The sequence below is a fragment of the Drosophila guanche genome, unplaced genomic scaffold (genome assembly GCF_900245975.1).
Source record: "Drosophila guanche unplaced genomic scaffold, DGUA_6, whole genome shotgun sequence".
NCBI lineage: Eukaryota > Metazoa > Arthropoda > Insecta > Diptera > Drosophilidae > Drosophila > Drosophila guanche.
The window spans coordinates 17,390,087-17,403,298 of NW_022995743.1; the positions used below are offsets into that span (position 1 = coordinate 17,390,087).

Below are 13,212 nucleotides of genomic sequence, written 5' to 3' on the forward strand. Positions count from 1 at the left end.
ATTGTTTTAGATTTTCCTCCATTTCGTGCTCGCTCTCTCTCTTTTTCGTTTATTTCTGCCATCCGAAGCGAATAAATCAAATTGGATTTTCTTGTGCACTTAAATCGAAGTGAAATCGAAAGCCGACAAAAAACTTAATCAAAATCTCTTCAACAAAAGAAAAAGTTCACTAAGTAGGCTGGCAGCTAACGTTCATTCATCAGCGTTTTTCTTTAAGGGAATCTCATTAACCACAATCTATATCTATCCGTAAGAAACACATTGTAATTGTTGAAAAATGTCGATTATTCGAGATTTGCTGAGCGCGCCACAAATTCCCACTGGACCGACGGCGCAGGCGGGATCATTGATGGACGGTGCTCGTGGACGCAGCACCAACGAAATGGGCGGACTGAAGAGCTGCTGCTATTTCTTCGATCTGAAAATGGGATGCAAGCTAATAGCCTTTTTCGAGGCTCTTCTTGGACTTATGCAGATATACCAGTGCTACAATCTGGTCAATCAATCGGAGATTGAAACTGCTGTTGGGGTCACAACAGAGGCAGAGTTTGTCACACGCGCGATCGAAGACGATCCCATGGACCCCCATTCGAGCCATGGCGCTGGCAATCACTATTTTACCATGGCCCTCGAAACGGTAGCTGTCTTGAAGTCGATTCTTCTAATTATAGGAGCTAGAATTGTAAGTAATTCGATGCGTTTATGGTCAGACTAAAATATTTATTTTACTATCTGCAGGAGCACAAGACTTGCCTATTGCTTTGGCTTTACCTTACAGTTTTTTTGGTTTTCATGTTCATGCTCAATACTCTGTTCATCAATTTGGTTGTTGAGCATTTGATCTTAGAGGCGTTGTCTGTATGTAAGTGCATCTTTACCATGATCTCTATTCGTATTAGCTTCGCTTTTGTTATTGACTGACTGAACAAAAAGTATTTCCAGCTCTAGAGGCATATTTTGGCTTCGTAGTTCTATCATTCTACTGGAAGGTACAGCGAAAAAGCGACGGCAGCCCCTCGGAATTCGAAGTGCTTTACACAGCCAGTGAGGACTCATAGAGACAATAAAAGTTCCACAATAAATAATCTTCCCATTTAAATTATCCAAAAATTCCAAGCACAACATTCACACAAATTGAGCTAATTCTTAAAGTCTAGTACATATGGCAATATCTTGGATTTAAATATTCGAAATAAATATAACTCTGACTAAAACATAAAGATTATAAATAATCGTAGATAAGATATATCATGCCAGGCCACTACAACCAATTTTTGAGCTAATTTTGTATAGATTTTTAAAGATGGCTACAAAAACATGCTGATAAGAGTACGAGGTAATTGCACTTCCATTCGATGTAATACAAGAATACGCGGTAAGAAAAGTTGTGGCGTTTAAAATTGCATAAATCGAGCAGGGTAGCTCAAAAATTGATTGCACTGGCAAATTGGACAGGAAACAAAGGGATGACATGCTCTCGATGCTGGCCATTCCATTCCCTCCTATCCCATAAAAACGGCTAATATTGAAACCAAATATTGAATATATCGAATTTGTTCTTACTTTTGCGTACGCCGTTTTTTTCGGCGGCTCACGCGACGGAGCTGCCGCTGTTGCCGTGGGCGTGCCGCGCTTGTTAGGGCGATTCTTTTTCAGTACGATAACGCGCATGGTGTATAGTATATACGATTATGTGTGTATTTATAGGAATGGGTGTTTTAGTGTGGACTTAGATCTTGATAGTTGCGTTAAATGTTCTATTTAATTCTGTCTCTTATACTGTTAAGTGATTGCAGTTCGCGGTGCCGTTCACAAACGGTGTTCTACCCCACTCAGCATCGGGGGAGTATTGTGTTGTGTTGGATGGTGTACAAGAGGGGTGTAGCACGAGGTGTAGTACAAGCACAAAGGACACGAAATGACAAAATGCAAAGCGAGCTGAGCCTCTAGCTCCAGATGGATTTTTACATAGTTCTTATTGCAGTTTGGTGCTACAGATAAGTTAACTACTTCTAGTTTAGCAAAGAATTGGTTATTGGTTATTTACAGTACATAGAATAGAGTTTGTTGTAGAATTGTAACATAGATTGGTAGGTATCGATAAATAGTATTTTCTGGCGCTAAAGAATTTTTACAAGCTGGATTGATTGATAGACTGATTGGTGTGAACTTTCGCCGCGAATTTCGACTACCAGCTAAAATTTGTTTTAAAGTTTTAAAGCAAGCAATTAATTATGAGAAACTCTGACAGTGCTACATTAAATTGATTTGATAAGATTTGATTTCAGTCGAATTGAGTGGATCCGATTCGATTTGTTTTTGTTTTTGAGAGCGAATTCTTTTGGGCGCACGGTGCGAATGCGTGATTGGTTAATAAAGCTAAATTATTTAACATAGACCCTCGACTAGTTGAGGCAATACTATTGATCGTCAATGGGTGGTTACTTACGCTGAAATTGATTCAATTAAATTTTTGGGGCTATCAAAACAGAACTCGCCTCAAGAAATCTCTCGCCTGCCTCAGAAAAAGCCTGCCTGACTTTGCACTCTAAAATTATGGATATATAGATATAGATTGTCTGTGGTTGGGAATTACAAAAATTTTCAATGAGGACAACGCCTTTCTGGTTAACTCTAGTTCCAATTTGTCTGGTTTTTGTGTTTTGTTGTTTGCTAACTAAAGCGAAGTCCTGGCATTATTATCCCGTTGCAATTGGCAGCCAATCAAACCTCAGCGCAACGACCGCAACGACTGCGACTACGACTACGACGGCTTTAACGACGACGGCTACGTGTACGGTTACGGTTACGGCTAAGGCTACGGCTACGGCTAATTTGTTGAACGGATCACTCGGCAGGAGCAGCGTAGAAGAACTGAGACGACGGCCACCCGCGTATCAAATTCGTCGGAATGCAAGCACGTGACTGACTCGGAGCCAGCGCTGCACGTTACTTATAAACAGCATCGGGCTCCTCCACCAAATGGTCTGGCAACGCCACGCATGCACCTGCTCTCTCTAGCTCTTCGGAGCCTTTGAACAGCTGTTTCGTACACAGGCGAGCTAGGGCAGAGTTGTTTGCGCTTGCTTGGGCTTTTGCTTGGGCTGTTCCAATCCAACAACAGTAGCCACCACTAGACAGAAACAATAAGAGTTTGCTGAACAATTGTAATAACAAAATTAACTGGGAAATCACACATTAAACGCGATTTTCAGACGACTGGTATCGACGAGGGGAATTGTCGTTTTATCCAAACGAAGGAATCAGCATGCACGCATATCCGCACTGACCACACACAAGCTAATCTACCGCAGGACTAAGCGAAGGACGACATGAACCCAAGTATTTTTGCTTCATACAGCCAAAGAGAGAGCCAGAGAGGGACACGGTTTGGTCACATGCGCAGGGAACGAGTGTCACAGAGTCACTCAGCTGTTTGACCCACATTTGAGCGCCAGTTCATGTGTACTCAAAAGCGTGCAAGAACCCAAGGGCAAATGCCGAGGGTTCGAGCAACAGGTTCGTCAAAATGACAGATGGCGGCCTTGCCACATCATTGAAAAACGTATGTCAAAATAAGCTTTGCATAGAAGCTTTTGTGGTGCGTTTGAGAGCTTTTAAGTATGGCTTAAAGCTTGTAAAAGCTTTTAAAAGTACGAAACTTACATTTAACATTACATTTGACACCTTATTACTTAGAAGTTTCAAGCAGACTGTTCTGAACCGAACTGACTCTTTTTTAAATTAATGGTTAGGCTTCCCCTGCAAATTGGGTTCTTGTTCTAACGTTATATTCTCAGCCTACTCACCTGAGCCCGTATGGCCGCCAAATGGATTTGCTTGGCGCGTAAGTCAAACTTCTTCATAGATAAATCCTCCTGCAGCTCGTTGACCTTGTTGTAAAGCTGGCCCTCAATGCCTCGAGTCTGTGTCCGATTCAGTGCATCAATGGCGTCCTACAGCGCAATGGATGATCAACAAATAACAACGCACACATTAGCTTAATGCATTAGTCTTAATGGTGGACGCGCTCACCTGCAGCTGACGTATCTGCAATTCCAATTCTATGGCCTCACGCTTCAGTGACTCCAGGGCCGAGCGGTGCGACAGCGTGGAGTGGCGGTCAAAGACGAGCTCGTTCCGTAAGTTGGGCGTCATCTCCTGTAACACACACTCTCGTCCCATCAACCACATGCCGCAGACAAGTTGTTCGCATTGTACTCACATTATATTCGCCCGTCTCCTCGCCTGGCTCGCCTTGGGGTGGAGCAAAGGGCCGCCGCGGAACCTTCTGGGCCTGCGATGGCTGGGCCAGGAGGCGCACAAAGTTGGCCAGATCCTGAGGCGGCGAGACCGCACTGCACTGGTTGGTCAGATTGATGTACCGCTTGGCCTGGTCGCTGGCCTGAACAAATGGTAGCGGTAACATGTTATTGTATATTTACATAAGTATGACAGTGGTAGACCTCAAACAACTACGACTCCTTTCCCACACGCAACTTACGCAGGAACTTTGTCCTGTGCCCTGTGTCGGACACTCCCCTGCTCTGCCCATCATTGCTGTAGCCATTAAGAAAATTACTATTTAAAATTGCGACTGTGCGTAATTGTTATAATCGTGCACTAATTATTTCCCAGGAAACAAAAGTCGTCACAAAAATTAGCCCACATTCCAGGTGCCAGGCACAATTACCAGAACCATCGCATTACCCAACAACTGTAGCAGCAACAGCAGCAACCACCTGCTGCGGCTATAAATCATTGCACCTCCAGATTCCCTCTCTCAGACTCACCTTGCTGGCAATTACGTCGGCTCCCTGCAACAGCGAATCGGAAACAATGGCGGACAGGTCATTGTGTATCTCCTCCAGCTCCTGCATTAGGTGTGGCAGAGTGTCGCCGTGGTAGGCCTCCAGCATGCCATTGGTGGCATGCAACTGCTGGACGTATGCATTGTGCGCATCAATGTATTCGGTGAGCGTGTGCTGGCTGGGGTTCTGTCGATGGGCCATGTGGCACTGCTTGTAGTCCATCCGGCACTGGAAGGGAAAATCAGAGCTGGGCTGGTACACATCTCGAAAAATAATTTATGGCTAATAGCCATGGGTAAACAGAATGCAGACACAACGCCATAAGAGGAGAAACAAATGCGTATGCGTCATGTTGCAATGGTGCATATCTTTGAGGCGGACTAAAGCCTAATGGCAAAGCCTTTTCCAGGGATCTACTAATTAGAAATATTGCCCATTCACTCACCTTTGACAGCTTCTCTTCAGTCTTTGCGATAATAGTCTCAAAAGACTCCCTGTGTGTAAATATTTTGCGGCTTTGAACTTTACGATGAAACGATTTATCCAGCATTGGTCGCGACACCTGCGGTTTCGGTTAGAAAATTAAAAACGTTTTTTAATTTAGGGATACATATGTATGTACATTTTTTTCAGACAACCAGGCAAGTCATCGTGAAAAACTAATATTTAATGCAAAAGCAAACAAAGAGAAAAATTAACATTATTCGGCACTCCAATTACAAATGTCTTTTTCCCAAGGTCCCTCAGCGGGCACGCCCCTAGTTAAATATAATTATAGTCGACTTTTTATGATGCAAATTGGGAATTTGTTGGTGGTTGGCTCAATGGATTGACGCGGTATTCATACATATATGAATATAATTATTGGCTATATTATTATATTGACCAGATAAAAAAATGATTATTTAGGAAAATCACTGTTCAATTTATACAGAATTAAAATGTACGTAAATATTACAATTCTGCATTGATTTACTGAATAAAAAAAATGAATGGGTTTACTGTTTTAGTGCTAGTTAAAAGTGGATATTTAATCAATGGAGTAATTGTCATTAAAATGTATTTCTGTAGGCTTTGTGCCCAGAAATAAACCCTTATAAGCACTCACCTGTCGGGAGAGGACACTGGCCACATCGTTGCAGGCCTGCGAATCCGTCTCGGCCTCTTGCAGGAATGTTTCCCATGCCTGAAAAATGGCCAAGTGGCAGGCTGGTCTGCACCCCATTCCCCGGTTCTCATCAAAATTATTGCAAAATTGGATGAAATGTGAGGACCAAACTTACCTTTCTTTGCGTAGCTCAGCATTCTTTTTGCGATAATTGGACACTAGAGTTTGTAGGGCAGTTGCGTGTTCCTCATACAGTTGAGAAAGTGTTTCGGTGAAATCGGATACTGCAATGGAAAATAGTACAATGCTATGAGCTTTCAGGTTTTCCTTGAGATTAAATTAAATTCTCCGGAAGCCATGCCGAGAAGCAGCTACAAGTTTTTCATTTCAAGCAATGCAGCTGAAATGTAAGCGATTTATGGCCCGGAAACCAAGAATGCATTATAGATTGAAATCAATAAAGAGCTAGGTTCAGAAAGAAATGGAAACTTCCTCCTAAGTGATGGTTCAAAGAGTTAGCTTTGAGATTTGTGACCTTCTTGGCTAAGCTGGAGACTAGCAGTCATTTTACGTTAAGAAAGTGCCATTCACTTACTTTGTGCTGCCAGTAAAGCGAGTATGGAATATTTCCACCAACATGTTGGTTCGGAGAGCTCATAAAGTGGGAAAAGGCGACCATGTCTCTCCATAAAAGCTGGATAATCCATCATATTTACGATTGCTCCAATATGCATACGTCGCTTTGGATATGCATTTCTCTTAGAGTTGGCTTTTAGCTTTTTAAGTTGTCAGTTTATTGGTCGCCGTTTTTATTGGCTCCCAGATACACGATGACAGCCCTTAGACTCACTCATCTCCACTCCGTTTAAATCGATAAATTATTTTCTACCTACTATCTGTATGCTTGAGTTCGAACTCAATGTGGATCAGAAATGTTATTGCAAACTTTAAATATTCAGCCTCAATTTTCGCTGAACTATGCGAGTGGTGGAGATGGGGATGGAGACACATCTCCCGGCGTCTCCCGCTGGGACAACTTTCTCTGACAACATCGTAATTCAAAGTCAAAGTTGTGCCAAAAAGTTGCATCTGTGCCGGAGTTTGTCCACCGGGTCATATCGTTCGAGCAGGTGTGTGTTCTTTTCTTGTGTGAAAACAAGATCTAAGATAAGGAGGAAAATTTATGAGGCTTTAGTTGTAGCCGGGACACACGTGTGTATGTACGAGTGCTTGAAGGAGCCGCACAGATTTATGTCTCCATCAGATGCGAAACCAAAAACAATTGGCAATGGAAATCAATAAGCCTTAAAAGCGACAATAGTCGTCGGAAAACTTATCAAATTAAATGCTCCAACAAAAATTGTTTTCCTTTCTTGACGAGAAATTTTCTCGCATGCCTTTTCAGGTGCGAGCCAAAGCTGAAACTTATCCCTGGTAACGTTTCCTCTTCCCTGGCCCTCGAGCACTTCACGCTGGATTTTGGCCCCACCTGCTGTGCGTGTCAGGCTGCGGCATAGCGTGTCGTCTCCTGTGGCATGAATGTCACTGGCAACGCGAATTGGATATGACTTGACTAGGGGAAACACAAACACAATCCCAAATATGTACCTACACACATACACGTACATATGTAATTGTGCGACATGAGTATGAGTAATCATCGCATACAATAGATTGGCGTTGCTTACCTGTTTTAATTAACTTAAAGTTGACACTATTCTGGGACTTGAAAGCCTCGTTCAAGCTGCTGTGACTGTAGTCCTTGAGCACGCCGCTGTAAGACGCCATACTACCGCCGGCCCGGGGGCTAAGGGAACCACCGCGTGGCCCCCTCCACCCGAAGAGCTTACGACTTCTTCGACCACTTGAAGATTTTACCGAAGAACCTGCGAGGACGTTGGACGTTAGTTTTGACAATAGTTGGCATTTTTTCAATGGAACCAAAAACATTAATCAACCCAAACAACGAGGCAATCAATAAAATTGTGTGAGCAAACAGAAAACAAGAAAATTCAAGCAAAACAAACCAAATTGAATGCAAACAAATGAGCTGGGAGATTTCCAAACGAAATGTGATTTGTTTTCTAGCGAAATAAACGGAATCAAGTATCCGTCAAGTCAATGAAGCAATGTCGGGAATTATTTTGCCGCTATGCTGCGAATCAAACACATCGCGCACTGTCTTCTGTCGGTACGAGTATTTATGCATAAATAATGAACGCAGGCAGCACTTTTCCTTGGCCTTCTGTCTTCCTTGGCCGAGCGAGCCAAGCCCTTGGCTGCGAGTATTTTCCTGTTCATTCTATTTTTGTTTTTTCGGGGTCGAAAGCGGAAATTACGAGTGCCGAAAACTGAGTCTGAGTCCCATTACCAAAGTCAACAAGAGGGGAAATAGGTTTGTTCAAAGTCGTGGTCGTGGTCTTGGTGTCGGAGTGGTGGTCGGGTCCGAAAAAAGTCGGTTCATTTAAAATTCAATCAATAAATGAAGCGTAACTTTATTGCCGCGCTCTCAGAGACAAGATTTTGTTTCGACTCGTACTCTAACTCATACTCATATACGCCGTATAGTACGAGTATGAGGTTAAAAAAACCCCGGGGCCCATTCCCGTCTGTCCTAGTGTCTAAAGTGTTTTGCTGTCTGCCTGTCTATCTGTTTGACTCTGTTCTGTTCTGTTGGTAAGTGTGTTCTGGCCCACACTTGCATAACCATCTCAATTACAGTTCACATGAAATATGCACCGGCCGAGCTGCAACTGGAATTGAGAAGAAGCCAAAGAAGAAAAGCTTGCACCCGCGGTGCACATACACACAGATATACAGATATCCTATAGACAGATCCTTATAAAAGGACAGCTGCAGTGCAGAAATGGCGCACCGACGCCTTGTCGAGGGGTTGAACGTCGTATCCTTTTATCCTTGTCAAATTTAAAACGAAATAAACAAGGCGTGTCTGAGATTGCCAGAAGTTGGCCACAGCAACAATCACGTAACCCTGTTGCTGCTGCTGTTGATTTACTTTGCCGCTGGTCATCAAATTTTCCGTGCTCTGAACTTTTAAATGAATTCAAGTGGGTGGGGCTGGCTCAGTGGATGGGTCCTCCCTGGTGGGTGGTGCCGCACACTCACGTGCTAGCTGCAAGGATGTGCATTGCCGTTGCCATTGCCGTTGCTGTTGTCGTCGTTATCGCTGTTGTTGATTACACTTCACGCGCTGCTAAGCTGACATTCATTCCAGGACGACAGTCACAGCAGGATGTGCTGCTGCTATCGCTACTGCTCCCACTGCTGCTCCTTCTCCTTGTACTGCTTTAGGAAGAAATTATGTGCGTGCTTGCATTTAGCGAATGCGCCAGCGGCACGCAATTCACTTTCATTTGCAGCTGCACTTCTAGCTCCACAAGGAAGTATGTAAGTATGTAACCCACTTCTGCATGCGAGAGCACCTTTAAGCTTAAGGGATGGATCAAGGGTGGAAGGCGAAAGGCGAAAGGCGGATGGCAAGCACCTTAAGTTTGCCTTATGTTCTGCTCCTTCATCGGTGTGTTTAGTACGGTAAAGTTAGTCAAGCGAGGGCAGAACAGAGACAGAAAATCTGACTCTGGCCAGGCCAAAGCAGGCGTATCCTTGAATGAACTGGAAACTCGAGGCAGCGTGGGTATTTAACGGACTTTTTTTGTCCCAGTAGCAGTGGGTAAATATGAATTGAATATGAAAATGAAATATGAATTGCACGAGGGGAACCTATCGGACTTTATGCACCAATTACACTACTCGGCACGATTTTGCCGCTTCGATCCAGAGTAACTTTTTATACAAAATATGGTTTTTTTTTAAAGAATTTTTAAAATCTGCTCTTTTTTTCAAATAACTTAATATCTTACATCTGGTTGTAATGAACTTAGCCATTCCATAAAGCTGATGAACGCATCTATAAAGAATACCTATCATTTTTTCATTTCAAGCTTAATATTTTTGTAACGGTAAGGTAGAACCACAAGATGGTTGGGAACACTTTAGAGATGCATTTTCAGCTTTATTGAATATCTAAGTACAAAAAATACCAGAAAAATTCTTAAAAAAAAAGTTTTGCATTGGAAAAGAAATCATAATTCGGTTTGGTTCAAAGCGGAAAAAAAAAGTTCGATTTTGTCGACTACTGTTATTCCCTTTATTCCCTTGGAAAATCATTCCAAGGATACGCCAGGAAAATGCAGGAATTCCATTTCAAACTCATAACGATAACGATAACGAAACTCAAACTGCAGCTGAAACTTGCAGCGCATTTAATGTTGTGGTATGTTATGTGGCATGTGGCATGGCGTTCAAGAATGCTCTAGGAGACGCGCGAGGCGCAGCAATCAACTGTAAACGATTCGATTAGCGGGTGCAAGAGTAGACTTGGAAGGCACCTGTCACCTTTGGAGTGCGCTCCGGCTGAACCACCGCCACCACCGCCCGCAGAGTTGGATCCACTTTCCACAACACCCGCACCTGTACCCGCTCCAGGTCCCAGTCCCGGCCCAAGTCCCGTTGCTGTCCCATCGTACTGATCCGCACTGCGAGAACGAGCGTTGGCCGTTCGATCTCGATCCTCTCGCGGTGAACGGGCAAAGAGATCGCCACCGGCCCCCCCGGCTTTTCCAACGGGACTCCTCGTCCGTGGCGAGTCGTAGACACCCCTGCGACCCTCCAATGGCGGCGAATAGCTCCGACCCCCCTCAGCAGGAGCCGTGTTCGGTGTGAGTGGGTGGAGCTTAATGACGGGCTCGCGGGCCTCGAAGAATGCATCGAAATTGTTCTGGCGCAGATTCTCGCTGCTGAACACCGGGTTCTCCACATGCACGTGAACGTCCTCACGCAATCGGTTGCTCTCGCGTGTGTCCGACGATGTGGAACGACCCAGCCGGCCCAGAGGCAGGTGGAGTTTGGGTCGCAGGCGGGACTTACTCGTCGGAGACCTACTCGCACCGACGCCGGATCCCATGCCGCTGCTTGACGACTTCTCAGGCGGCAGATCCATTGGCGACATGGGCCGGCCCCAGCCGGGTCCGAAGTGGGCATGTGTGGGATCTGGTGTGGGTGGTTCCAGGAAGATGCTGGGACTTCGCGAGCGGCTGACCAACTGTCCAGCGCCATAGTCTAGGCTGCCGCCAAGTGCTCCTGCCTCGTCGTCATAGGCTGCGCTGCTGCGCTGGAATGGTGCTCGTCCTGGTCCAGTGGCGCTGTTCCCCTGCATCTGGCTGGCATCATTATACATGGACGCAGGCGGCAGGCGTCCGCTCCTCACGCTGCTCCGTTTGCCGGAGGTGTGGCTGTGATTTGAGTGGGTCAGCGAGGAGCGCGATGCGCGGCGGGTGGGCGTGGGCGGCAGGCTCTGAGACTGCGGGGGACTCTGGACCGGGGGTGGTTGTTCCTCAAAGCTGAAAAAGCTGCTGTAAACAGGTGATGGAACAGGTGGCTGCGGATGTTGGTTGATGCCCAAGGAAGGGCTGGTCCCCGGAACCTCAAACTGAAACTGGACTGGTGTGGGAGTGAAGGCGGTGGCTCTGCTGCTGGTTACGGCAGCGGTTGAGTTGTTGGTTTTGCTTGGGGCTGTGCCTGTGGTTGTAGTTGTAGCTGTGGTGGCACCTCTCCCTGGGTACTCGATGGGGACGAGCGGTTCTCGGAGGCAGTCGAGTGAGGGTCGTGGTTTCACACGTGGCGCAAAGAAACCATATGTCATCAAGATGAGCTCATCGGCGGGATATATTACGTACATTCCTTACGGCCCCCATGCGACATGGTGACACTGCGCTAAGTATATCCTCAGCTAGTTCTCGTATGGGGATCGTATTGGGATCGGTTCAGAATACATTACACTCGGCGGGGCTCAGTCATTTCCGTTTTCAGTTGGGTTTCGGTTAGGGTTTGCTTGCTTTGTCCTGTCTTTTGTTCGGGTCTCCTGTCTTTTTGTGAGTTTTCTCAGTGGTTAGGGTCACCGTAAGAAATCATATATATGTTGTATAGTATCTAAATAGAGGCTAAGCTAACGTACTTTCCGCAGTTTGGGGCTATCACAAGGAGAGTTCGAATTTGATTTAATTTATGGGTCGTGCTGTCATTTGGATCGGTGCATACTTCCGATGCTCGAAGAATGGATATTCTGCAATGGGAGAAGAAAAGACAAGAGAATAATAAAATTCATTATATTAATTGCTCGACTTTTAATTTTCAAACAACACAATACAAAAGTTTGCCCGCAAAAACCGCTGCAAAGCATCATTAAAAAAATTCCATTTTGTGGGTCATTCACTCATGCGAGTATTTTTGCTCATTAAATTGTTTCGTTTTGTTTAGAGTAGCTTTTTTCCATCTGCTCCAGTACCCTCGACTCCATGACCCAAGACTCGGGCCAAACTTCTCGCTGTCTACACAACAAAGTTTGGCATTCCTCGAATTACCTTCTGCACATTTTGCATGCCCCACCACGCCAAGACCAGGCTCCCAATGGCCAAGGACCAGTCAAAGTTAGCCTCCTCCTTGTGTTGTACGTACTTACTGTTCGACTTCTAGGGCTAGTCTACCTCTAATTGATCATTTTATGGCAGCCAGCTTGAACACAAGTCAACAGAATTGCCATCGGCAGCCGGAACGCAAAACTTACCCCACAGCATGCCCCTTTTGGACGAGTGCGTGTGGTGCGTGTTAAAGCCTCTTGTGGGGGCGGCCACAGAGGTCAGAGAAAACGAGAAGGAATGTGTGAGACGCATCATGCGCGTCACAACTTTTATAGCCGGTACTCAGTAAGACATCTTAGTAGTTTTTTTACGTTCTTCTCACGCCAACACGTTTTTTTAGCTCGCCCCCCCTCCCCTAGAGCCGCACACTACACAAAGCAGAGTGAGAACGTGATAATGTGCAAAAAGTAATTTCTTCATTCTGGCTATAATAATGATCCAATCTGATCCCAACTCGGTGCTCTGATATATATGGTTCTTTCTTTTCTTTTATCTTCAAAATTGTGCCAGTGGGAGATTTTCGACCTTTGTGGGGACGGGTCGAAATTTTGTAACACTGTAGTGTGAGCATATAGGGGTCTGGACGCAAAATTTGGTGGCTCCAGCTTTTATGGTCTCTGAGATCCAGGCGCTCAACAAGACGGACAGACGGAAAGACGAAGGGCAGACGGACATGTCTATATCGACTCGGCTATTGATGCTGATTAAGAATATATATACTTTATGTGGTCGGAAACGTTTCCTTCTGTGTGTTACATACATCCAATTTTTCCCAATATACCCTATTTACTCTTCG

General features: G+C 45.0%; 2 protein-coding genes across 3 annotated transcripts in view; one reads left to right on the forward strand and one right to left on the reverse strand.

The window, feature by feature from the left end:
• Positions 1–10,447, reverse strand: part of LOC117588028 — a 51,241-nt gene extending 40,794 nt beyond the window's left edge. The window contains 9 exon segments of the mRNA XM_034279074.1: positions 3,810–3,956; positions 4,036–4,161; positions 4,226–4,405; positions 4,794–5,039; positions 5,257–5,373; positions 5,920–6,025; positions 6,095–6,203; positions 7,608–7,805; positions 10,329–10,447. Of these exon segments, the coding sequence (XP_034134965.1) occupies positions 3,810–3,956; positions 4,036–4,161; positions 4,226–4,405; positions 4,794–5,039; positions 5,257–5,373; positions 5,920–6,025; positions 6,095–6,203; positions 7,608–7,707 (1,131 nt within the window). The 5' untranslated portion in view covers positions 7,708–7,805; positions 10,329–10,447.
• On the forward strand, positions 263–1,206 carry LOC117588225. 2 transcript variants are annotated; one of them, XM_034279374.1, is made up of 3 exons: positions 263–682; positions 739–862; positions 934–1,206. In XM_034279374.1, the coding sequence occupies exons 1-3, from the start codon at positions 278–280 to the stop codon at positions 1,056–1,058; spliced, it is 654 nt and encodes a 217-aa protein (XP_034135265.1). In that variant the 5' UTR covers positions 263–277; the 3' UTR covers positions 1,059–1,206. The 2 variants fall into 2 exon arrangements, with proteins under 2 accessions (XP_034135265.1, XP_034135273.1); XM_034279382.1 differs by having other exon boundaries at positions 943–1,206.
• Positions 10,448–13,212: the final 2,765 nt, after the last annotated feature.

Excerpts from the sequence above, each read along its gene's own strand:
- LOC117588225 (XM_034279374.1), top strand. The coding sequence starts at position 278 with ATGTCGATTATTCGAGATTTGCTGAGCGCGCCACAAATTCCCACTGGA. Across the intron at positions 683-738 it reads TAATTATAGGAGCTAGAATT|GAGCACAAGACTTGCCTATT; the intron begins GTAAGTAATTCG and ends TACTATCTGCAG. Across the intron at positions 863-933 it reads CTTAGAGGCGTTGTCTGTAT|TATTTCCAGCTCTAGAGGCA; the intron begins GTAAGTGCATCT and ends CTGAACAAAAAG.